The 25,859-nt window shown below is 43.0% G+C and overlaps 1 protein-coding gene across 8 annotated transcripts in view; it reads left to right on the top strand.

The window, feature by feature from the left end:
• The window catches only part of TSEN2 (tRNA splicing endonuclease subunit 2), a 42,143-nt gene extending 17,994 nt beyond the window's left edge, over positions 1 to 24,149 (top strand). For 4 of the 8 annotated variants that reach the window (XM_087866765.1, XM_087866766.1, XM_087866770.1 and 1 more), the window contains 8 exons: positions 729 to 1,266; positions 2,501 to 2,578; positions 8,418 to 8,468; positions 10,727 to 10,865; positions 17,877 to 17,913; positions 18,451 to 18,562; positions 19,674 to 19,763; positions 20,747 to 24,149. In XM_087866765.1, coding sequence (XP_087722891.1) covers positions 729 to 1,266; positions 2,501 to 2,578; positions 8,418 to 8,468; positions 10,727 to 10,865; positions 17,877 to 17,913; positions 18,451 to 18,562; positions 19,674 to 19,763; positions 20,747 to 20,806 — 1,105 coding nt within the window. In that variant the 3' untranslated portion in view covers positions 20,807 to 24,149. The remainder of the gene's footprint in view (positions 1 to 728; positions 1,267 to 2,500; positions 2,579 to 8,417; positions 8,469 to 10,726; positions 10,866 to 17,876; positions 17,914 to 18,450; positions 18,563 to 19,673; positions 19,764 to 20,746) is intronic. The other 4 variants (XM_045812319.2, XM_045812318.2, XM_087866768.1 and 1 more) reach the window with 4 other exon arrangements.
• The last annotated feature ends 1,710 nt before the right edge of the window (positions 24,150 to 25,859 follow it).

Below are 25,859 nucleotides of genomic sequence, written 5' to 3'. Positions count from 1 at the left end.
CTGACCTGCATGGACGCATCCCAGCGGCGTCATCAGGTCATGACATCTCACTGGGGCAGAACCCCGTTGTCTTACCTGTGACTTTTTTGTAACTTGGGAAGTGTTCAGGGGTTGCCTTTACATTTGAAGAACGAAGCAGGTATTCCTCATCAAACTGTACTTCAAAAATTATTATGAGAAAAAGGGCCCTTCTGCTAGGATGCTTGGCCATATGTACAGCACGTAATCCTTTCTTGCCATGTGCAGTGGAGACCTTAGTAGGTGCCGTGAAAAATATTTATTGAAATTCTCGTTTTGCATTCCAATACAGAGCAAAGGCTGTGTATACTATGAGCGGGATATTTTTCTGAAAATGTTGTGATATCCAAAATTGAGACTAATGTAAAAGAAATCCTGACAGAAGATGGCCATATTCTCTTTGTACTTACTTCAGTCATTTGGTCCACCAGTTTTATATTACATAAATATTCATGCTTTGTCAAACTGGGCTCAAGTTTTTTTTCAAAATAAGAAAATTAAATGAAGCTCTAATAATAAAAACAAAAGTAACACATACTTAATTGAAAAACAGAAAACACAAAATATAAAGAAAACATTGACGTATAGCCCACTGCTGAGAAAAACTGCTATAAACGCTTTGGCATACTACCTCCCCGTCTTTTCTGCATGCTCTGTTGTGTTTTGAGTGTTGAAATTCAAGTGTTACTGACAGGATTTCCATCTTGCAGGTATCAGCATAGTGTAGAATGGGCCGCAGAGCTCATGCGAAGACAGGGGCAGGAGGAGGGTACAGTGCAGAGAATCCTCCGGGATTACACAAAACCACTCGAGCATCCTGGTGTAAGAAGGAATGAAGAAGTTCAATGGCATGATGAGCTGAACTCTGAAATGGTTTCCAAAATGGAAAGTGCCGCAGATAGAGAGGAACTTTCTGTGATGAATGGAGACGCAGGAAAGTCAGTTGACACGGAGGGTCCCAGCAAGCCATCAGACCACTTGCAGGAGGGCGCTGGGCCTGAGCCGCTCCCTCCAAACGGCTTGGATGAACCTGTGGTAGAGGTTGCCACCCTCCAGCACCGCCCCCTGCCCCGAGTTCCTTGTGGCAAAGCAGATGTTCTCCTCCCCCTGCCTGACACTCAGCCTGGGGCCAGGAGCCAGCAAGCAGGTCTCCTCTGTGCCAGAGAGAGGGGGCCTGGTGATGAGTACGTGCTGGTGGAGGAAGATGCGTGTGATGTGAGTGAGAAGGAATGTGCCCCAGGTGAAGAGGTAAGTATAGCCGACCCTTGAACAACAGGGATTCAGACTGCATGGATCCACTTATACACAGATTGGTGTTCGGGTTTTTTGGTTTTTTGGGGGGTTTTTTTGTTTGGGTTTTTTTTTTTGTTTTTTGTTTTTTTGATAAATACAATACTGTACGTGTGTTTTCTCTGCCATATCATTTTCTTAATAACATTTTTTCTCTAGTTTACTTTATTGTAAGAATATAGCATCTAATACTAATATAGACTATGCGATAATCAGCTGTTCATGTTGTTGGTAAGGCTTCCAGTGAACAGTAGACTACTAGTAGTTAAGTTTTGGGGGAGTCAGAAGTTATACATGGATTTTCTTTGGCAAGAAGTCAGCACCCCTAACCCCTGTGTTGTTCAAGGATCAACTGAAGAAGAAAATCACTCACTTCCTCCAGAGCCATCTGTTTCTGGCCCATAGCAGATGTGGGCTAACCAGGATGTCCCTTACTGAGAACTGGTAGTAGGCCCATATTAAGTGCCCAGGGTACGTGAGAGGTGGTGAGATGCTCTGGGGGAACCAACGGGCACTGGGTCCCAGCCCTGGTGACTTAGTAGCTGTGAGGGCTATTTCTACGAAAACCTCAAAGTTCGTGAATAACTTAACTTTAAAAAAATGTGTAAATTAAAGCATGTGTAATAATATTCTTTCCCTTGGGTGGGAGAAACAGCAGTGCTGTGGTCATTACACCTAGTGTTGGGTGTCACTGTAGTGCAGGCAGTCCCGGGTACGGAGGTCAGCCCGCACAGGAGAAGCGCTGGGAAGATCAAGAGCCGCTCCACGGAGGGATGCCGTCAGACAGTTGCCCTAGAATTACCTGTACTAGCTAAAAATGAGCAAATCCAATGGCCAAATAGTTTGTGAAACACCTGCTTGAAGAAATCTTATCTAGCCTTTGGAATGGGGTTTATGAAACCTGATAAAGAAGCTAAGCCCACACTTGCGAGGTGAAAGAAATACGTAAATTCAACCAACAAAAGGATCACAACTGTGGGAAAAATTCATGGGGAACATAGGAAATAAATCAAAATGTTAATAGTAAAAACCTAAAACGTCTTTTTCCACATAATAATAAAAAATATATTTTTAACAGTATTTAATAAATGTGAATTTGTGAAATTTGTAAGAAAAGTGTTTTAAAATGCAATCTGCTCTATGTAATATGTAGTGTTTCCATTTCTTCTGTATGTATTTTATTTCTTTTCAGTTGGCATCAAAAAAGAGATTAGTATGCAGGAGAAATCCATATAGGATCTTGGAGTATTTGCAACTTAGCCTAGAAGAGGTATGTTTCCTGCATGTTACTTTTTCAGCTCTTGGTCTCAGGGCCCAGGCAGCCTGTAATGCAGTCCACTTGTAAGTGCAGTTCTGTGTGTGATTCAGTAACTGAGTAGGCAGTAACTGAACATTACAGGTCGGTGTTGAAATGACCATAGGCAGCTTCCAAAGTAGGCCTGCCTAAATGTCACTCCTTGGCCTTCATTTCATCAAGCCTAAGATTTCGGGGGGCCTTCCTATATCATGAGATACAGTTTATATACCATACTATTCACCCATTTAAAGTATACAGTTCGTGGTTTTTAGTATATTCGTGAAGTTTCACCAGCTTTTAGTAAGCTATGATGCGTGCTTCAAGTCATGTCATGGCTGCTAATTACATAAATGGATTCTAGGTATTTCTTTCTGCAGAATTACTAATACATGTTCTTTTAATATAATAGCTACATTCCTAAAAGTTAGCTAAAAGTGACTTTCTAAAAACTGTATCATAAATTTTCCCTCTGATTTAGAGTTCCTGTACCTGTGTTCGTGTTTTCAGTCCCTCCTTCTTTGCTTCTGTTTATACTGTACAACTGTACACAGAAATGTCCTTTCTTCCCTGGAGAATCGCACTCCTTCCTCAGCGTCGTGTGCTTCCTCTCCGGGAACGCTCCTGCTTGTCTTGGATAGCCCCTGCAGTGTCTAGCACGGTTCCCGGTGTAGGTGTGGGTCTCAGGAAGTGCCTGTTGAGTGCAGCCACATTGGTGACTTCATGGGCGAGTCCACAGAGTAGTAGTTGTGTTTCCGTGTTCTCTGGATTTCCTTGTCTGTACTTCCTTCCTTGCAGTGAGGCCAAACGTACAAAGAACAGACCAGGAAAGGATGTTTGGAATTAGTTACTACATCTCCTCGTTTTATAAATGAGATAGCTGAGTCTGTTGTCAAAGACAGTAACCACTAGCCACGTGTGACTATTTAATTTAAACTAACTAAAATTGAGCAAAATTCAGGATTCTGTTTCTCAGTTGTACAAGCTAAATTTCAAACACTCAGCAGCCGCAGGTGGATAGTGGTGACCGTATTGGACAGCACAGGTGTAGACCGTCGTCATCATAGGAAGCGATGCTGGACAACACTATAGATACCCCTTCTCTAGGTGCTTGAGCTCTCTGGGCCTTGATTTCTTCTCTGTATAGTGAGGGTTACACAACACCTTGTTCATAAGATGTTCTGGGAATTAACTACCCCATGTAATGGGCTCAGCACAGTGCCTGATACAAAGGAAACAGTAAGTGTTAGTGCCTGCTCTTTTTGTTATCATCATTATTAAATTACTTGTAGAAGCTATTAAGTAGCTAGTTGGAACCTTTTCTTTTGTAATCAATATTTTCCAAAAATGTTCACTGAGTACTTACTCTGTGCCAGGCACTGGGCTAAGTACTAACAATACAGAAATAAACAGAATATGGCTCTGGCCTAAAGATAGCCCAGAAATAATTACGTTCCATGTGGTCTGTGGATTGTGCCAGTGTTGCTCCTCTTGTATCCTTGTACCCAGTGTCTGACATCTGTTAGGTGCTTAATAATTATTTGTTAAATGGATGCATACAATGTGTGGAATTTGCACAGAAACCGGTGGGGTCCAAAGGGACGTGAGCTAGCTGGAAAGACTTCACAGAGTCGGTTGTATCTGTGGATGTTAAAAGATAAATAGGGGATTGCCAGTTGGACACTGGACAACATAGGCTCTTTCCTGCAGCTCAGCCCTGCATGGCAACACAGGAGGGCTAGATCGTGGAGGGCACGTCTACAGGTATCTACCTGGCGGCACTGGTGCACTGCGGGCGGCTACGTCAGGGAAGGGCAGGTACTGCAACTGGCATCAGTAGGAGGGTGGGCTGGAGGGCTGAGGCCAGGAGGAGCCGGCCAGTATCTCAGCTCTGGGAGGCGGCAGCCATAGGCAGAGAGAGAGCATTAGGTGTCAGCCTCACTGTTCAGTAGTTGTGTTCCATGAGATGCTTTTTACCGACAAAAAAAGGTTTAAGGTGTCGCTGTCTGCTTCTCTCTCTCCCAAACACTCCCTGAAGAAAGACAAGAGTAATGGGAGGTAGATGAGGTTGCTCTGCATTCTTGGAAGCTCTTCGGTTCCTGAGGACATTCCAGAGAGGTGTCGCAGTTTTCAGGGAGTGTGTAATTAAACCTAGCTCTGCCTCTCCGGGCTGTTTTGGCAGATTTCCTCTCAATGAATCACCCGTGTATGGTACACCACTTGTACAGTTTAATGTGTTTCCATAAATGTCCGTCAGGAACACGGGCAGCCCTTCTGTGGTGACTCAGAGCCGTTCTCTCTGGGGCTTGGGAATGATAATACCACAGCTGACTTAAAGATCTGTCTCTTAGAGATCTGTTACTGAGAACTGTTTTTCCATTAGAATGGTTTGGGACCTAACTAGATTTAGTGATGACATTAAAACCGTCATTAAACTCTTCCCTCCACTTTGCTTTTACAGTAAAAACTTATAATGAGATCTCAAGGGACATAATCACCTACCTCTCCAGACTTCCCCAGTCTTCTGATGATTTAATTCTAAGTAAAGCCAGCTCGGTTGAATTAAGATCCACTCCATCTGTAATAAGTGCCTGTGAGCAGTTTGTGTACATTCATAAAAGCCATTTATTTTAGGCCAGGAAATATTAATGAGGCATTGGTTTCATCAGTTCTTAGAGAAACATTTGTTTACTGATAATGGAAAGTTTCTGAAGAACTTAAATTCTAAAAGACACCAAGCAGGAGTCCGTTGCTTGGCAAGGAGATGATTGAACTTTTCCAGGCTACAGTATCTAAATGGTTTTTTAAAAGGAGAGGAAACGAAAATGAATTGAGCAGTTAGGTACTTTGCATAGCCTTTAAAATTTTTATGAGACTTAATCTCATTATATCTTTAATGAGGCATCTTCATCCCCATTTTGTAGACGAGGTAGGAGAGCTTAAGTGACACTTCCAAGGGCCTAGCTGTTAATGAAGATTTCAGCCCAGCTCTGCCATCCCAGAGTTCATCCTCCTGTCGCCCCATTCTCAACCAAGAAGTGACGGCTGGGAGAAGTCTAAAGGGGAAGCACTTTGAGGACCCAAGTTCATCTCCTCCGTGGCACCTTCTGGCCACCATCTGTGTGCATCTGAGAAACACTGGTGCTCTGCGTTAGTGAGTAGTGTGCCACAGGAAGACAAAAGGTCAAAATAAGATTGTAGGGCACCTGGGAAGTCTGTCACCAGTAGCTGCAAGGGACCGTGAGGCATATAGCATCCACGTGAGGAGAAAGGAGCTGGAGAGCCAGGCCTGCAGAGACCTGCTCTTGGTGACTCTGGCTTTGTCCTAAACTCAGGGTCGATTCTCAGCATAAGCGCTGAGCAAACGCCATGTGCTAGACTCCATCCCAGGCCAGGGGAACAGCAGGCAGAGTTTCTGCTCTCACGGAGTTTACATTCGAGTTGGAGAGACGCATGTAAGAAAGATGTTTTCAGACAAAAGTGTTCTGAAGATCATCAGAATGGGGGTTGCTTAACGAGGGTGGAGGGGAAGACCTCTCCAAGAAGTGACGTTTGAGTCTGGGGCAGAGTGTGCCAGATACTGGAGTAGCACTTAGTGTGTCCAGGGGCAGACATGGAGCCAACATGGCCAGAAAGAGTGTGGTCAGTTCTCACAGGGACTGGAGGCAGGGAAGCGAAGTGCCGTAAAGCCATCTGGAGGGATTTAGTCATGGGAGCCGCGTGAGCTTCACATGGGAAAGAGATGGCTGCTGTGGAGAATGCACAGAGCAAAAGGGCCTTTGAGAAGTCCCGGCAGGGAGAGGTGTCTGGGACCCAGAGAAGCGGGGTCACCTGAATCTTCAGAGAAGCTCTGGGTTTAGATCTGAGTGAAACTGAAGTGGTAGTTCTCAAGCCACTTTACTATTTTAAAAATTCTCGAAGACCCCAAGAACATCTTTATGTGGATTATATCTGTCACTGTTTACCAAATTGTAAATTAAAACAAAAATTTAAATATTTGCTCTTTCATTCATTTTAAGATAATGATGATAAATCCATTATACGTTAACATAAATAAAATGTTATGAAAAATAACTATATTCTTTCAAAACAGAACAAATTCAGTGAGAAGAATGGCAGTCACCTTAAGGTCTGGCTTTATAGAAGTCAGCTGGATGCCCACATCTGCTGCTATATTCAGTCTGTTGTGATACCACATGTCTTGGAGCTTCTGGAGAGAATGAGCAGGAACAACGCAAATAATGTGTTATTATCATGAAGTAGTTTTGACCTGGAGACCTCCTGAAAGGGGTCTCCAGGACTCCAGGATCCCCAGACCACACTTTTGAGAACCACTGCTGTAAAGAGACTTGCCATCAGTTAGCCAGGAGAAAATGACAGTGGGTGGATTCAGGCAATTCCTGGGGATCACAGAGGTGTTTCCGCAACAAACCTCATCGCTGGTTGAAACCCCCTACACTTCCATAGCCTGTGCTCTCTTAAATCCTCTTCTGGTTTGTTCCTCTGTGTGCTGGGGCAGTGAGGAAGCAAGCTATGTAAGCGCCGGTGCTGTTGAACGGAAATGTACAGGCTCAGGGCGGGGGACTGCATCTCTGTCGCCACCCTACATATGAGGGCCCTCATCTGTGCCATGTGACGGCAGCAGCAGAATGGTTTTCGTTTGGTTATAATCTTCCATCCTCCTATTTCTAAAGAAAGTACCCCGGTTTTACTGATAGCGACCATTTAGTCACTGTGACATACCAATCTTGCATATAAGTCTGTTCAGGTGTAAACATAGATCCTATCCCCCTCTACAAGTAGAGTTAAAAGCAGGGCCTGTTTGGTGGTATCAGCGTTTGGCGTTGTCTTTTTATCAGAAAGCAATTGGGGCGCCTGGCTGGCTTAGTTGGTGTAAAGTATGTGACACTTGTTTTCGGCGTTGAGAGATGGAACCCCCCGTGTTGAGTGTAGAGATTATTAAAATAAATAAATAAACTTAAACAAAAAGCTGTTGGGGCTCTTGGGTGGCTCCATTAGTTAAGCATCTGCCTTTGGCTCAGGTTGTGGCCCCAGGGTCCTGGCATCGAGCCCTGCATCAGGCTCCCTGCTAAGGAGCCTCTTCCCTCTGCCTGCCGCTCCCCCTGCTTGTACCTTCTCTCTCTCTCTCTCTCTCCCTCTCTCTCTCTCTGTCAAATAAATAAATAAAATCTTTTTTTTTAAAGGCCATTTTTATTTCCATGTAAGTGTGATTTTACTCAACTACAGCTGACTTTCTTTGCTTTTCCTCCTGCCTCCCCATCCAGGTAAAACATGTTACTGTATAATTGAAGTTCATGGGAAGATAGGGATTACTTAATAGGAAATCACATTACAGCAAGGGTGACTGAGAAACTCATGTTTTGTTATGCAAGCCAAATCTACACTGCCCACTTTTCACAAATTTCTATATATTTCTTTCTGTAAATTTTTTTCTCAGTTTAATATGGTTAAATTTTACAGAGGAAAATCTGATGAGGAAAGGTTTCTATTACAGTTATTTACATCATTTTTTCAGTTTAGCTATGTCGTTTTTTTAAAGGGAAAAATACATGGAAAATATACAAATGCTTTGTTTTTTACTGATTTTTAATCAGTTTATGACTCATATTTTCTTAGATTTTTTTTAATCCTTGAAATTTACATGAACCATTTATATTAAAAATATGTGACCATTTTGAAGATGATTTAAGGACGTTAATTTGTACTTAAGGCAAAGAGAAATCAATTTGTAAAATAATTTCTCGAGAATGTGGGACAGTTTCTAATGAACATTTCCTGCTTGCTCTGTTCTTAGGCGTTTTTCCTGGTCTATGCTCTGGGATGTCTGAGTATTTACTATAAGAAGGTAAGATGTTATATTTAAATAAAATCCACTTACACTTTTCCTTGTGTTAAAAGCGGGCTGTAGTAATTTTCGTATTGCTGTAATACAAATGCACCTGCTTTCACTGAACAAAATTGGAATTGAATTTTTTCTCTAAGTTTAGGCTTTGGGCCCTGAATTGGGATTTTTTTCTTTCTTTCTTTTTTTGGAGGGGAGGTAAAATTGTACGTATGTATGTATTTATTTATTTGAGAGCATGTGCGAGCCGGGAGGAGGGTGGTAGGGGAGAGGGAAAGGGGAGAGAGAATCCCAAGCAGACTCCATGCTGAGTGTGGAGCCTGATGTGGGGTTCGATCTCACCACCCTGAGATCATGACCTGAGCCAAAATCAAGAGTGACATGCTTCACCAACTCAGCCACCCAGGTACCCCCTGAATTGGGATTATTAAGGCAGAAGCCAGCTTTGACTCTTTCAGATTGAATTTCATTTCCAGAGACTAGAAGAAGAGCAATATCTTAGATAATGATCAGGAAATAGGTGTCCAAACTGTACTAAAAATTAAAACTGCCAGTGTTCAGTGCCTACTTCGTTAAAGGCTATATGTTGGGTACCTTACAGGTGGTACTTCCAATCCTTGCCTCTGCCTGGTAAGAATTCTACAAATAAGGTAACAGGTTCAGAGGAATTAGGTAACTCACCAGAGGTCACACGGCTAGTCTGGTTAGAATTAATACTTGAAGCTATGTGAAGATTTCTCCAAAGCCTGTGATTCTGTACTGTAGCCTGCCTCCCTTAGAAGAAAGGCCCATGAGAAGCTGATACCGTTGCTTACCTTCTGGTAGAGGCCTTGGGGGGCTGGGCACACACGTAGAAAGGGAGACTTCACTGTACGTTTTTATGCTTTGTGAATTTGGACCATGTGAATATAATACCTATTTAAAATAATTCAAGTGAATTAAAAAGAGAAAGGTAAGCAGAACAATAAATAGAACAGAGAAAGCATATTTTGTTCTGTTCTTGGGAGTACATAATTTTATCATTCATCTAATTCTAATTATATAAATTCTTTTCAAGAGTATTCCATTGGTTTGAAAATAGGTATTGGCTGATGGGTGACTCATTCTCCCAAATGGTGGCCATTCTTAGCCCACCTTGCCTCCTCTCCTGGGCCTTAGCTGAAATTCACGAGAATATTCCACTGCTATGTAGAATCCTCAGCCTCTGGAACATCATGGGCTCTCCATATTGGAAGTTCAGCCTTCCCTACAAGACTGTTGCTTATTACAGGGGGGCTGAGTGTTTCCTTGCTTTGGGATTTAAAGGCCACACATATATGGAGTTTCTACCTTAGGAACAATTTTTTAAAAAGAAGAAAAAAGGAAGAAAAAAACTCTAGCTCATATTTATGGATTTAAAATCTCAGGCTGAGACAAACTGAGAAAGTCTCATTGACTGAGCCCTCAACCAACCGGAGAATTGAACGTTCTCTGAACCAAGCCATTCACCATCTCTTCATATCCTCCTTTAGAAACAAAATTCTCTTTGAAGCAACTGGAGAATTCATTTGTGCCATGAGATAAATTCTCTAGTTTCAAAGACTAAATGGGGCATCCTTTTTTTAAGCTTTCACAAAATTATGTTTTGGTTTTTCTGAATGTGGCCTGACATAGTAGCTACTTGCTTGGGTCTGTGAAATGTTTGGAACATGCTGCCCTCCGGCTCTGGTGGACTTGTCACACTCGAGCACCCAGCACACGCTTGTTCCTGTGCCCAGAATGTTCTTGTGCAGCCTTAGGTTCCCCACCCCCCCCGCCCCACGCCGTTCCCTTCCATTTGGCTACTTCCTCCTCATCTCAGACGTTGCTGTTGCAGGGCAGCCTTTCCCAGAGCAGCACTGTCTGATAGAAGTGAATATAAGCCTCAGACAGGAGCCACGTGCGTCATTTTAAATTTTCTGGTAGCCACGTGAAAGGGTTTAAAAGACAAAAAGTCATATTATTTACAGAGTTTCTTTAACTCAACATACCAGTCTTGTTTTCTTACCAAGTCTTTGAAATTCAGTGTGTATTTTCCACTTGAGGCACATCTCCCTTCTGGCCCACGTCTGGTGCTGCCACACTGGACAGGACAGGCCTAGATCCTCTGTTAAGTCTTCTGTCACGGGCGCTGTGTGTGTTTACTGCTTCAGCTCCACACCTGGTATAGATGTCAGTTCGCTGGCTGAATGATGAGCGAATACATACATAATAATGCCCTTTTTTCCTTTCACCAACATTAGGAGCCTTTAACAGTCATGAAGCTCTGGAAAGCTTTCCCTGTAGTTCAGCCCACATTCAGGACTACGTACATGGCATACCATTACTTCCGGAGCAAGGGCTGGGTGCCCAAAGTGGGACTTAAGTATGGGACAGATTTACGTAAGTAATTCTTGACTCAGTAGAACGCTGGTTCTCAACCAGCATTTGCAGCAGATCCCAGGGTGAAAACTGAATTGGTAATGTGTGCTGTTGCTGATTTTTTTCTAAGATAATGTCTTCATTTTGGCTTAGATTATTTGGGTTGGGGTGGAGGGTTTGTCCAGGAGTGAAAAGGAAGTCTAAGGGGAAAGCCTGGAAATAGAAGCCTGTACCCCAAGTATTCAAATTTTCCTCTCCTCTGCTCTGTAATCTGAGAAAAGAGTTTACAGCCCCCACTCCCCTCCTCTCATTAGCCATGTGATTGTGTGATATAAGGCAGTCCCTTACCCTCTAGGCCTCAATTGTCTCATCTGGCAAATGAGAATAATCATACAATTGTAATAATCCCAGCCATCCTTTGTTGAGCACTTACTGTGTGTCAAGCATTTTAAAATTCATTATCTCATTTAATTCCTAAAGCAGTCCTATACAATGGATACTCTTACTATTCTAATCTTTTTCTGATGGGGAGATTGCAGTTGTGAGAGAATGGGTCATTTGCCCCTAATAGTTTCCAGGGCCAGCAACTTAACAGAGCTGGACTTTGAATTCTGGAGCCCACGCTCTTAGAAACTGCCTGTTCTTATCTTAATAAGTAAGGATTCTGGACCAGATGGGCACTTCATTCAACAGAGAATTACTGAGAGACTCCTGTGGGCCAGGTCGTCTTAGGTGCCAGGAATACAGAGGTGAATGAGACAAACACAAAGCTGCCTTGATGGAGCTGCTTGTGTTTCTGGCTGGGGAGATGAATCAGCAAATAAGTAAATATATAATGTAATTTCAGGGACTATTAAATACTAAGAAAAAACAGAAAAAAGGGATAGGGAGTAAAGAAAGTTAGTTAGGAAAAGACTCTGAAAAATGTGACCACAAACAAAAATGTGACCACAGCGAGGGAACCAGGTCACTTGGGAATCTGGGGAAGAACATGGTAGGCACAAAGTGAACAGCAAGTGCAAAGGCCCTGAGGCAGGGATGAACTCAGTCAGTCTCAGGAACAACATAAAGACAGGATGTCTAGAACTTAGAGATCCCAGGGAAGAGTGAAGAACATAGTAGGCACAAAGTGAACAGCAAGTACAAAGGCCCTGAGGCAGGGAAGTTTCAGGAACAGCATTTAGATAGTGTGTTTAGAACTTGGAGATCCCAGGGGGAGAGTGACATGAGTTGATGTCTGCAAGTCAGCCTGACGCAGAGCATGTAGGGCCTGGTTGTTATTCTGGTGATTGGAAGTCTTGGGAGATTTTGAACAAAGAAGTGACTTAAAATGAGCAGGACCCTCTGTCTGCTCTGTTAGTAATAGACTGCAGGGTGGGACAGGGACAAAAATGAAGCAGACAGACTTAGTTAGGAAAGCTGAGCCCAACTAGCCCTGAAGACAGAATGGATGTCGGAATTTCAATTAAGAGGAATCAGGTATAATGCCTGCATACCTGTATTTCGGACGTATTAAGTATGTCCAGTGGAGATATTATGAAGAGAGATGATTCTAGAGCACAGGAGAGCCTTCAGATATAAATTTGGAGTTGTCATTATGTAAGCAGCTCTCAAAGCCACAGGCCCGGATGAGTGGACGTAGTTCCTGGGGTCCCTCCCAGCACTCCATGTCACTGCTAAGTCCCTCAGACATCTGCTAAGTGAGAGTGCTTCCTGGATGTTTTCAGAATTCTGAGGCTCAAACAAAAATGTCAAGATATTTGAGAAGTCATGGCCCTTGAGGTCTTGTGAACTGTGTCATATGCTTGTTTCATGTGTTTTGAGCCTTTTTTTTAATACACAAAGCCAATTCAATCTTTTAAATCTTTGAATGCTCTGAAATTGTGCTTAACCTGAAATCATAGGAGAGTCTTTAGGAGACCCCAGCATAAAATACTGTGTTTGTAGATTGGTGTGTTTTTCTGGGTCAGGAGTCCACACCTTTCATTAAATTCTCAAATGGGGAGGGTGTCAGCAGTCCAAAATAAAGGTTAAGGATTTCCTATCCCTCTGAGATAAATGGTTTCTTTTGTTTCTTCCATGCCTGGATTTCAGGTACAGATATGCTAACTCGGGGTTAGCACACAAATGGTCAGGATTAGCTTGAGATTAGTTTGCTAGGTTTCCACATAATTGTGTTGGCCGCAGTTCACAGTGTTTAATAACTTATGTGCCTGTTTCATTTTCCTTCATTGGCTTCCCACCCTGTTCTCCTTTTCATACTCCTGTAAGAATAGCCGTTTGGTGCAAACGGTTGGCAGGTCTTCAACTTTCTCGTTGTATGGGTGAAACTTGAGTTAGAATTTTCCAGTCGATAAGGCTGCAGGGATACTTTCAGAGGTGGCGTGGAGCTAGTGAAGAGAGCTCTTTGGGTTCACAGCCAGCTCTACCTCTTTACTGTGTGACCTCAGCCAAGTTACTTCATCTCTCTGAGTATCCTTTTGCTCATCATATAACACGGATAACACGGTCTTCTTTACAAAAAAGGAATTAAAAATTGCAGGGGAAAGGGGCCTTTGTTGAGTGCCTTCTAAGCATACCTCATCTCACGTATTTTCAGTGCTAAGCCACATTTGTGGATGAAGAGTCTTTTTTAAGATAAACCTCCTTATAGGGATGGTTGAAAGAACAGACAGTTGTTTTTTGTTTGTTTTTTTTTTTTTAAGAAATAAAACAACTGTTCTTTCCCAACTCTCTGGAGGCCTTTGCCACAGCTGGGTCGTATCATGTACTTCTAGCTGCTTGTATAATTAATGTGAGAGCAGGTCTCTGACCCAGCAGCAACATGAGGAGTGTCTTCACATTTCCTGCTTTAGCAGGGGTTCACAAGCAGTGCTAGCCTGGGATAAGAGGAACAGCTTCCTGGGGCGCCTGGCTGGCTTAGTCTGTGGAGCATGCACCTCTTGATCTCAGGGTTGTAAGTTGAAACCCCACATCGGGTGTAGAGATTACTTAAAAATAAAATCTTAAAAAAAAAAGAGGAAGAGCTTCTTAAACTTTTCCTCTTCTCTGGGCACAGCTGCTTGGTGCTTGCTGCTTTTTAACAGTAATATTATTTTAATTTTGAGGGTCGGTGATCTAATCACACATACCCTAGAACTGTCAACACAGGTTAAGCCCAGGACATCCCCTTAACCATTGTTTCTGCTTATAGAGGTAATGACCCATGACAAAGGGCCATTATGAAATTCACATCTTATCAGGGAAACTCTTCCCTTGAATAAATCTTATGAATCACTTTTCATCCAGGAGCAGTACTCGGAAAAAATGATATGGATCTCAAATTGAGTGCAGCTGCCGAGCTACTTGACCTTGATCACCCACTGGTGAAAACCAGATTAGAAACCAAGTGGGAGCCTTTCCTTACATTCCCCACCCAAAAGCTCCCCCAGCCTCTGGCTCTTACTGTGAGCCGGCGCCTTGCCTTGGTGCTTTTCTTCCCTCATCTTATTTGGTCTTAATACTCCTGTGAGACATATGGCATTCACCTCCTTTTATAAGACGCTGAGGAAATTATGGTTTAGAAAGGTCAGGGAAGTTGCCGAGGGTCCCACAGCAGCTAAGTATGGAGATTCGCTCTGTCTGGGTCCAAGGTCTGTGTACTTCCACCACACCAAACTGCTGTCGCCAGCCAGAAAGCTGAAAACCAACTCCAGGTGTATATTTTTTTCTGACGTGTGCTGCTACTGGTCGATGTGACCTGAGATCCAGTTACTCCTAAGCCGCCTTCCCACACACTCCAGTTTTGGAGTCGCGTTGACTGAGTTTGGTCATGTAATTTCACAGCAGCCTGCGAAGTAGAAGTCGCAAGACAAGTGGAGTGATGGGAGCCATTAGAAGCCAGCGGAGTACAGGGTTCCCAGAGCCTGAAGGAGCCCTCCCTATTCACGGCGCCCAGCTCAGAGGCTGGTAACTGGTTCTGCCTCCAGGGAGAGGCATCGAAACAGCTCCTCTGTACTCATCGCAAAGAGCTGTGCCTTCTTCCCACGTCTTGGTTCTTTCCTAAACCACTCTCTTGGCTTATTTTTCTAGACAAGCTTTTTAAATATTTTTGTTAAGATTTTCCACATCTGCACACACGATGCATAGTATTGCTGCATGCAACTCATAAGAATAGAGACATTCTCCTCCATAACTATAATACCATGCCATACCTGAGAGAAGTCAGAACTTTCAATATCATCAAAATACCAGAAAATTGAAATTTCCCTCTTGTCCCCACAATGTCTTCTGCAGCTATGGGGATTTTGTTGTTGTTTTAATACAGGCTCTAGTCACCATGTATCCTATCTGGTGTTGTAGGTTTCTCTTTTATTTTGCTAGGGCTGCCATAAGAAATTACCACAAACTGGAGGGCTTAAAACAACAGAAATTCATTTTCTCACTGCTCTTCACAGCCCTGGAGGCCGGAAGTCTGCTGGGTGGTAGGGGACATCAATCTCTTGCCTCTTCAGCTGCTAGTGGCACCGGGTGTCCCTTGCATTATGGTTACATCACTCCAGTCTCTGCAAAGAGCCTTTTTCAAAGAAGGCCACCCTCACAGATTCCAGGGATTAGGACATGGATGTATCTTTTGGGGGCTCCATTCACCCCACCACAGCCTGTTTAGCTTTTTTTATCTGTAACAGTTTCTCTACCTTGTTTGTTTTTCATGATATTGAATTTTTGAAGAGTCCTAGAGGATATTCCACGTTCTAGATATGTTTAATTGTTCCCTCGTGGACATTCTTTTGCGTGCATAGGTGTTGTGTGTATTATGCCCCATCAGGAGGTACTTAACATCAGGCTGTCCCACTGTTGATGATACTAAGTTTGATTACTTGGCTAAAGTGACCATTATCAGATGTCTGTTGTAAAAATGCATATTTCCTTTTGTAATTAACAAGTAATATGTAGGATGAGACTGGGCATATCCGTGTCTCCAATAATTATAACAGTTGCCCAAATTAATTATTGCCCTAATCCTTTTCTAATTCTGTCATTCCTTCCACATGCCATATCTGGCTTTCATTTATAAGAAGGAGCTTTCTCTTCTTTACCCCGTTCTTTCAGACTTTATTTTTGAATACCCGGGATTTCTTAAGACTTCAGAAGTTTCTATCTTTCTGCTTGAGAGGCGTTTTTGTAAAACGATTTTATCTTTCACTCTGAATACACTGTCATCATTAGGATTACTATCCTAGGTAACATTCTGAACCCTCACTTTATGCCACCCACTGTGCCAACACCTGTATCTTCAATTACTACCCCCAGATTTCAGTATAAGGAGATTGAAACACAAGGCATCTCATGTGGTCTTGACCCTGAGAAGACTTGAACTTGGGTCTGATTCCATGTTCATGCTTTTAACTTCTGAGCTATACCACCATCATCAGTCATCTGAAATGACCCGACTTGTGGTTGGAAGCTGCTTTCCAGCTGTGTAATGTTCCAGTGTTCCAGATGCACATTACAGATGTTTGCCTGATCATAAATAATGGTATTGGAGTGCTAGAAAAGATCTCAATTTCCCCCTCGTTCTTCATTTTGTAATTTTGGAAAATGAGGCTCAGGGATGTTAGTAACTTGCTTGAAGTCACACAACCGTGAGTGGTAGAAACCGGGCAGGAAACAAAACTCCTGAATTCAAGTTCATTCCAGTAGGTGGTTTCCTTCCACTACACCACATCTCAAAAAGTTGAGGATTGTATGTTGGGGTATTTATTTAAATTTGTGCCCTTATGCAGTGAATTTGAGCTGACTTGCCAAATCCTTTAAATATAATTTAAATAGGAAGTATAATAAAAAGGAAACGTAACGCTAGAGAATGTAGTCTAGGTGAGGGGGTGCTTTATTGTCCATGGGCCTACAGGGTTACTACTCATGCTATCAGGTTTTTCTGAGCTTGCTGAGCCTAGAGCTACAGTACAGGTATGGCCAAAAAGGAAAATTCTATCAGTTCTTCAAAGGATAAAAAGCTTTTCTGCATTGATTTTGCACTGGGGACAGCCACAAGCTTACAGATGTAATTGTGTATTAGTAAAGGTAATTCTTTACAGCTGTAGTTACATATAAACCCCAAATCTCAGAGGCTTAACAACAAGAAGTTAATTTTTCGTGTGAAATCTGAAAACTGGTATCTCTGAATGGTGAGCAGATCAACTCCCAAAAGTGCTTCAGGAGCCCAGGCTTCTTCCTTGTGGCTTTCTGGTCTTCACCACATGGCTTTCAAGGTCATCTTCAAAAAGGAATAAGTGCAGACTCTGTACATGGCAGGGTTTTTTGGGCCAGCCTGTCTGCTTGGAGACTAAGAGACATCATCTAGCCACGTGCCTGGAAAGAAAGGGCTGTTTGATAAACAGCCACTCCCTGCCATAGACGTTGTGCCTCTGAAGGGTTCCCTATGCAGTTGCAGAGTCCGAGGGGCAGAGCCCTTGCCCCAGGCTCTTGTGGGCACTGGCTTTTGACCTTCACAGATTGAATTAGTAGGGCAGACTGATCTCCAAATGGCCTGTGTGGTTATGTGACTATTTTCCCCACCTGACTGAATTTCTTAAAAATAGTGATGATCCTTACTCATCTCTAGCACCAAGACTCAAGGCAGCTTATACCTGGCTGGAGTAGCTCAGACACTGAATTACTTTGATTTGAAATTAATAACAAAGTATCCCACATTATGTGTACTTCACATGTTTGACATAATTTCACATTCTCCCTCTGGAAGAGTGTAAGACAAGAGGCAAGACCAAAATCACTTGTATTTGAATTTGGATTTCATTTATGGGGTGAGGGTGAGATAAAATTGTTAGGATCCTGGCCACAGATTTGCTTTACTAATTGCATTTTGTTCCAGGGGAAGAAAACAATTTGGGTTTTAAAAATAGACCACAGGGCATATTGCAGATTACCCATATCCAGATAATTGGGTATTTATGTCTCTTTGGAGAAGAGAAAATGTCAGTAGTAAGATTATGCTTTCAAGTGGTTATACATTTTCTTTCTTTTTCTTTGCAGTGTTGTATCGAAAAGGCCCTCCATTTTACCATGCAAGGTTTGGAGTGATTTTTAAATAAGTTAATGGCTTAAAGCGACAGGAGGAAATTTCTGACCTCCAGTGTAATTTTCAGTGTCACAGAAACTATTACAATCATGTTTCTCTTGACCTATGAGGAATAGATGCTCTAAATCTGTGCCTTATATGCTAACATTGTTGCACTATATGTAAAATAATAAATAGGTTATGATAGATGTGTTGTAGTGTTATGCATTGAGTTAATCTATGCAGTAATTGTTCATCTTAATATCAGTGAGTGTTAGTATCTAAACAGTTGAGTGAATTCATGGTTTTCTTTTTGGAAGAAATATTTCCGTTCTCTCCTAGTCAGTGTTGAGATGAGCCTAAAGTTTGTAATGTAAAGTAAGTGTTTTTCATTAATATTTTCCCTAATAATGTTTCAGGAGCATTTAGGATTAGACGATGTATGTTTTATTTTCTGTATCTTTGTTCTTGGTAGAACAAGCATTATTCTTTTTAAGGAGGTTGATTTCATGCTCTTTATTTTCACAATGCCCTCTATGTGTCTTCCAGTTACTCCGTCATTGTCGAATTAGTTGATGACCATTTTGAGGGCTCTCTTCGCAGACCTTTCAGTTGGAGGTCACTGGCTGCCTTGAGCAGAGTTTCAGTTAACGTCTCCAAGGTAACATCAACTTTGGCATTCACGTGTCATTTAAATGGTTAGTTGTTTTTTTTTTCTTAAATGTAATAGAATCATAAAAGTCATCTGTAGGAACTTCACACTTCCAGTGAGGTTCTCAAAGATGGGGCTAAAAGCTGACGTCCTCTCACATTCCCTGCTATCACCCACTGGTGCTGAGCTCCAAGAACTGAGCTTCAGAGTTTCCTGTAGTGATTGATGTAGGTGGGCCTTGCCTTCCTTCCCAGGGTGCCATCAGCACATGCTCAAAATTCACACACATTCACAAGGGAGTCAAAACATTGATAAATTTCTTTTCAGAGCTAGCAGATCTCTTGAGGAGAGAGGAAGGATATTAATATTTATGGCTAAGCAGTGTTCATGTTTTCTCACCACCCTGTTGTTATCCTCATCCCTAAGGGTGAGGAATCAGAGTCAGAGATGTTGAGTGACAAACCCAAGATCATGCAGCTTATATGCAGAATTGGGATTCAAACCCAGAGTCAGTCGTCTGACTGCCTAGCTTGTGTTCTGCTGCATTCTGCTGCCATCAGGATAGGAGGGAAATTTCATCTTACACAAGGACTACTAAGGATGAAAGCTTTGTGTGTTCTCTGTTACTGAACAGTTTGCTAACTGAACACGGATTGTGAACCCCCCTCTGACTCTGCATCAGTGCTGCTGGAGGCACAGTGGGAGGGGGGCACCAGAGGGTCCAGTAGAAGCCAGGTGGCAACTGCCTTGAGTACAGGTTAAGTTGCTTATGCGTGGCCTATAAAAAGTAGCTCTTTTAGAAATAGGGAGTCCATAATGTTTCTAGTATTTTTATACCCATTTTATGGAACTTGTAGCATATACTTAATATTTTAAATGTTGTGTTTATAATCCGTATATTTGCTTTATTTGCATTTTCTTGCCATGTCAACAATGACTAAATGGCAGGTCCTTAGTCTAGATCTTGGGCCCAGTCACATTCCTAGGAGGAAACCAATGTGCTTTGTGAGTTTCCAAGAATACACAGTGGGAGAAAATGGAGACTGCCTGCATTTCCTGCACCCAAATTTATATTATTATTATTGTGTGGGATGTGGAAGTTTTCTTCATTTCTCAATAGGAACTGATGCTGTGCTATTTGATTAAACCCTCTACCATGACTGACCAAGAGATGGAGTCACCAGAATGTATGAAACAAATTAAAGTTCAGGTAGGTCATCTCAGAGACAAACTCATGGCATCCCAAAGATTCTGTCCACCATATTGTGTCTTCTGGAACATGTGGTCCCAAGAAAAGAAATGAAAACCATCTTGCCTTTATAACAGGAAGCCCCGTCAGGCCCTCTCCCTGCTGAGCCCGCTCTCACTCCCCTGTAATTCCTGCTGCTGCTTTATCTGCCATGTCATCTAGCTTCCGTCCCCACCACTCAGCTGACACTGCTCTCTCAGACGGCCTGGGACCTCCTGGCCAGGCCTCTCCCAGATCTCATTCCCAGAAACCAAAGTGGTGCTGCTAACTCACTCCCCCACCTCGATCTTGTCTGGCTTCTGGGGTTCTGGCTTCTGAGTCCTGGCAGGTGTTTCTCTGGCAGGGCTGCCATCCTGTCTCCCAATATTAGTTACTATTTCTGCCCCGTGCCCTGTGACTCCTCCCCCACATCCAGCACGTGGTTGATTTTCTTTGTCTCTAACCTTGCACCCTTCCTCCTGGTTTGCACTGCTGTGGCCCCTGCAGCCTCACCAGGCAGCCTCCCCAGGCCCCGTGCCTCATCCGTGCAGTTGGTCCTGCTCGTGCCCGCTAGGTTAGCTGTTCATCGAGGGCCAGCCCAGACCCACTTCCCCTCCTCAGCACGGGCCCAGATATACCAGCGCCACCTTGGAGCTGGTTCTAATGTGAAGTGCTAGCTTTCACACTGGCACCCCATTCCCAAAATGTGCTAGTGGGATACCACTCCCAAGGCAAGTTCAGCTTTTAAGGTCTTGGTGTGATTATGGTAGATAGTATTTGCATGAAAGGTGTGCATTGCTGCCTTCACCTTTCCCCCAGGTGTTTCATGACGAGGAATGGGAACAGGTGTCATCATTATATGGGCAGTTCTTTGTGAAATGTTGCTGTGCTCTCACACTCCTAGCATGTTCTTTCATTTCCATCTTTGAAATTTTTAGTCACCTTTTTATTTTCATTGGTTACAGGAGGTGATTCTAAGCCGTTGGGTTTCTTCACGAGAGAGGAGTGACCAAGACGAACTTTAACAATTCAGCCTCAGAATTCTGATTTACCAACACATACTGTGAGTCTCCTGCAGTAAGCCAAGTTCAGTGTGAGGTAGAGTCCTCTTATTATAACCGCCCGATTATCGAGAAGTTTTAAAGGGCATAACAGTCCCGGCACCAAAAAGCAGTTAGTATTTTACAAGATAAAACTATAAAGGGGAGCAAAAAGAGCCCCATCCTGGCCTTCACATTCTGTCCTTGGGTCAATTACTGACTCCTGACTGATGCTGAGCTGCTCGTCTGTGGGCTTGTGTCCTCCCCCATTCAGTAAGCAGGTCAGACTAGATAAGTCCCACGAGGACTCTTCCAGCAACAGGGGAATTCTGTTACTGTCTGATTTTACCCGAGAATGACAGTAGTTTACATTGATATCCCAGTATAGTTTCCCCAACACTGTGTATGCACGCGTCTCTTGTTACTCACCTCCAGTTGCTTTCTGAGAGTGCTGGAGAGAGAGGAGATTTGGGAATTGTAAACCTCTATGTTCCATTATGTTAAATGGAACAAATAATGTGTCTCACCTTATCTAAGAATTTGAACCAACTACTCAAACGCTTAAAAATCTGTTTTGTCAAGGATTTCCGTGTCATAAAGCCTTTAAAACCTAATCTTTAACTCTCAGTGAACTCACTGATGGACATGTTTGTGTATAGTACACAGCAGTATTGTACACTATTAGAAAAAATTGCGTCTTCAGTGAACTTGTTATAAAATTTAAAAATGCTGGGAAATAATGTATGGAGGTACAGAATGAATGCAATTAGCGTTTGGTAAAACACAATCAACCGAGCCTTTTTTGAAGCTGGTTACATACCAGTGAAGGTTTGCAGGGCGGCAGGGGTGGAGGGGTAGATGCGCAGAGGGGAAGCCAGTCAGGGAAACACGTCAGATTGATCCAGTGTCCAAATTCATGACACTGGCAGGCAGTCGTCTCCTTGGCACTACATACCCCACAAGTGGACGGTAAGAGCCGGAATCTGCAAGATGACTAAGACGGGTATCTTTGTGCGTTCCTTTGACACGTGGTCCTGGAGCTCCCGGCAGCCCGCGATTCTGCTTGTAGTTGTGTGTGTGCACACGGTGCTTCTGTTCATGACATGTTCCTGCTCTCTCACAACAGAATCATCATATCTGCACGGTCTACATTGTAAGCTCGTCCTCTTTTGCCCCTGCCTCAGACCAGTAATGACCATCAGTTTGAAATAGCTTCTTAGTAGTAAGTCCTTTTGCTCTTCATTAGTGATGCTAATAGCTCAACATTTGTATTACTGGCTTTGCTTTCTCCAGGCTGCTTAGCAAAGTAAAAGACTTGGCTTTGAAGCATCACTTTCTCAAAACCCTGAAAGTCAGCAGAAATTTCAGGAGCCATTTTTTCCCTGTTTCATTTGTCATTGGTGGTGATATTTCATGTGCCTTTATGGTAAAAACTCTTCCGTGAATCCTTCATCAAAGTACTATCCTCCTGTGAGCACTCCACGTCACATCTTATCATCAGCTGATGTGCCTTCAAGGTTGTGGGGACTCCTTTCATGTAACGGCTACGGGAAAGATGTAGAAAAGCCACAAGACCGCACAGGTATTATTTCTAACTGAAAGCTCTAGAAGGATGTCCAAAAGCATCATCTTTAGACAAGCCTTATAGGAGCGATTTTCCTTCTTCACGTATGGTCTGAACGTCATGTAGCAGGCCGTGCGCTCTTCAGCATTACCCGAGGGCCCTGGGGTTCTGGAATCATGTACCAGCAAAGCCTCACAGTTACCGGCTAAAAGCAGGATTCGTGGAACTTTTTTCTTACTTTCTGAATAAATGTAACAGATGGTATGTGTTTTTTTTAAAAGCTCAGGTTCGGCAAGGTTGGAAATTTGCTCTGTGATAAAACCACATTCAGGAGTGGCTGCGCTTCACTGGGGGAGTTGCTGCCGCCTCACTGAGAACAGAAGTTGCTTCAGCTGCTCTCTTCAGAGTGTGTTTACGTGGTTCTCAAATCTCGAACCTTCCAGGCTTGCTTTAAAACTAATTCTTCACCAAATCCTCCTCTGCTCCATCACTTTCCAGCTCTCCCAAGGCTCTGAGCTGCCCAGTGTAGCGGCATGTGCTCAGGGGCATCGTGCTGACCGGCCGCGCACCCTCCATACGAGAATTTCACTGGCTTTATGAAAGCATGCCACACTCAAGAACACCACGAAACTTTGTGGAACCAACGCTTTTTGCAAAAAACCCAATGCAAAAAACCGTATACAAATAAGGGGGGACACATGTTTGGCCAAGATTCTATCTTTTATAGGATCACCTTTCTCTATACGTTATCTCTTTTTTTTTTTTTTTTCTAAGGGAATTTCGTAGACCTTTAAAACTCACCTACTTTCTTCGTGGGCTTTTCCACTTCCATAGGAGACATTTTTACTTAATAAAGCGGGGGAAATGTTGTGACCGTACACCACACATCAAAACAGAACAAGCGTTGTGCAATCAGCTAAGACCAGCACATGCTGTGTGGTCCACACACAACTTGAGTGATTTTGCTGCAGACTCGCTCATTTTTTTGTTTTGTTTTTTGATAGCCAGTATTGTATACCATTTTTTTTGCAAAATTGTTATAGCACATATTCAGGTAGTGGGCGTTAAGGTGGGGCAGACACTTGTGTTCTTCTCCCACAACAGATTTTTGAGTTCAAATGGTGGGACCCTCCCTAGGACGAAGGTTCAAGTCTCAGAGAGGTGGCCACCACACCCCACCGCCACAAAGTGCAAGTGGAGGACTTGACCCAAGAGCTCTCGGTCCTGGGTTTCGTGCCTTTACAAGATCTCCACAGCTAAAGTGACACCAGCCTAGAAAAGCATGTGAAATCAGAAATACAGCACACATGACTTTCAGTCCCTTCCAGCCACTCAGATTCATTTTGGGGGGCGAAAGCACTCCTGTTGTAAGAACCACCATACCTACCATTTGTTAAAGCAGTTATCTGTGTAGTTGATTATTTTTTGTTGATTCTCTTAGCTTCCATTTTAGAGGCTGATATTTTCTGACCTCATTCCTGAACTGAGGGGAAATAGCGACATCTGTGCCTCTACTGTCCTAAGTTCTCCTGTAAGGAGATGCCGTTCCAGAAAGTAATTCATTCATAACATTATGCTTGGCAGGGATTAAACCAATGTGAATGGGGCATGGATTTAGGCAGGTTTACCAGGGTGGAGTTGGTTAGATTTCTCTTCCTTTTTGAACATAGTGTGCAAGTCTGAAAAGTCACTGTTACTTGTGGAATAAAATTTTGTCTTTTTTTCCCCCTTATCATTAAAGCATTTTCGTTGTTTTTTAAGTTACTATTTATCTGAATGTGATTTTTAACTTAGTTTTCCCCTTGTCAGGGAGTACATGGGTTAAAAAGAAATAAGGTGTCTTCTCCCACCACCCACCTTCCATTTATGATTGTACCAACTGAATTGAATTTTTAAAAACTGTTTACAAACTCCAGTAATTAAACCATGAATGTTAACTTCCTTAAAACTAATGGAGGTCCATTTCTAAAATTGAGAGATATTTAAACCCCTCAATTTGGGGTACCTGGGTGGCTCAGTTGGTTAATTGTCCAACTCTTGATTTCAGCTCAGGTTGTGATCTCATGGGTGGTGGGTCAAGCCCCATGTTGGGCTCTGCGCTCAGCAGGGAGTCTGCTTAAGTTTCTCTGCCTCTGCCCTTCCCCTCACTCTTGCTGTCACTGTGTGTGTCTCTCTCTAAAATAAAAAAATCTTTAAAAAATAAAAAGCCCCTCAATTTATCGTAAATCTTTGCTTTCTTATATGTAAGCTGAAAAAAACTTCATCTTTCTGCCATTTTGTGAAATGCAGGGATGCCTTAGGAATACATAATATGAACACATATCTGTGAAACTTAAACTAAGAGGTAGTATTTTGTATTTCAAAGTAATTCACTGTTTTTTTAAAGATTTTATTTATTTATTTGACAGCCAGTGAGAGAGGGAACACAAGCAAGGGGAGTGAGACGGAGAAGCAGGCTTCCCGCTGAGCAGGGAATCTGATGTGGGGCTCCATCCCAGGACGCTGGGATCGTGACCTGAGCCAAAGGCAGATGCTTAACGGCTGAGCCACCTAGGCGCCCCTCACTATTTTTTTTTAAGTGAAAGTTTGCAAGCATTTAAGATTTTTTAGAATCTTTACATTTTCAGAAATATTACACAGGTAGATATTCTTCCTTTTTTTTTTTTTTTTTTTTCCAGATTATTTTAGAGGGGCGCCTGGGTGGCTCAGCTGTTAAGCGTCTGCCTTCGGCTCAGGGCGTGATTCTGGAGTCCTGGGATCGAGCCCCACATCAGGCTCCTCCGCTGGGAGCCTGCTTCTTCCTCTCCCATTCCCCCTGCATGTGTTCCCTCTCTCGCTGGCTGTCTCTCTCTGTCAAATAAATAAAATCTTTAAAAAAATAATAAAGATTATTTTAGAGAAAGTGGGGATTGAGAGAGAATCTCAAGCAGACTCCCTGGTGAGCACAGAGCCTGACACGGGGCTCAATCCCACAACCCTGAGATCAGGACCTGAGCCAAATCAAGAGTCAGATGCTTCACTGACTCCACCACCCAGATGCCCCTCTTCTTCCTAACTTTCAAATGGCACATTCTGATAGAGTAAAAAAAGTGGCATCAGAAAAACCTGGGTCCAAATTCCTAGTCTACACTAGGGAGATGGTGGTGACCTTGGAACTCTTGCTTCTGAACCCTAGTTTGCTCACCTGTGACATGGGGATAATTACTACCTGCTGAGTGTGTTTTGCAAACTAAATGAAATGACCAATGAAAGGGTCTGGCACATTCCCTTTCAGAGAAACCAAAAGTGTAAGCAGTGCCATAATTGCTTTCTCTAGGAAATGCACAGCCAATTTTTATGCCCTGGTAGGTGACACAGTGTTGGAGAGGGAAGTGACAGAAAAATAGTTTGAGGTAAAGTAGCGAAGACAGTTCTGGAGATGGGGAGAGTTGTAGTAAGCACCTCCTGTGCAAAGGGAGCCAGATATGACCATTG

Source organism: Ursus americanus, chromosome 14, assembly GCF_024610735.1.
Source record: "Ursus americanus isolate L20-20 chromosome 14, mUrsAme1.1.p, whole genome shotgun sequence".
NCBI classification, from domain to species: domain Eukaryota; kingdom Metazoa; phylum Chordata; class Mammalia; order Carnivora; family Ursidae; genus Ursus; species Ursus americanus.
The sequence above is the reverse complement of the archived record's forward strand: the minus strand, read 5'-3'. Positions and strand labels throughout refer to the sequence as shown.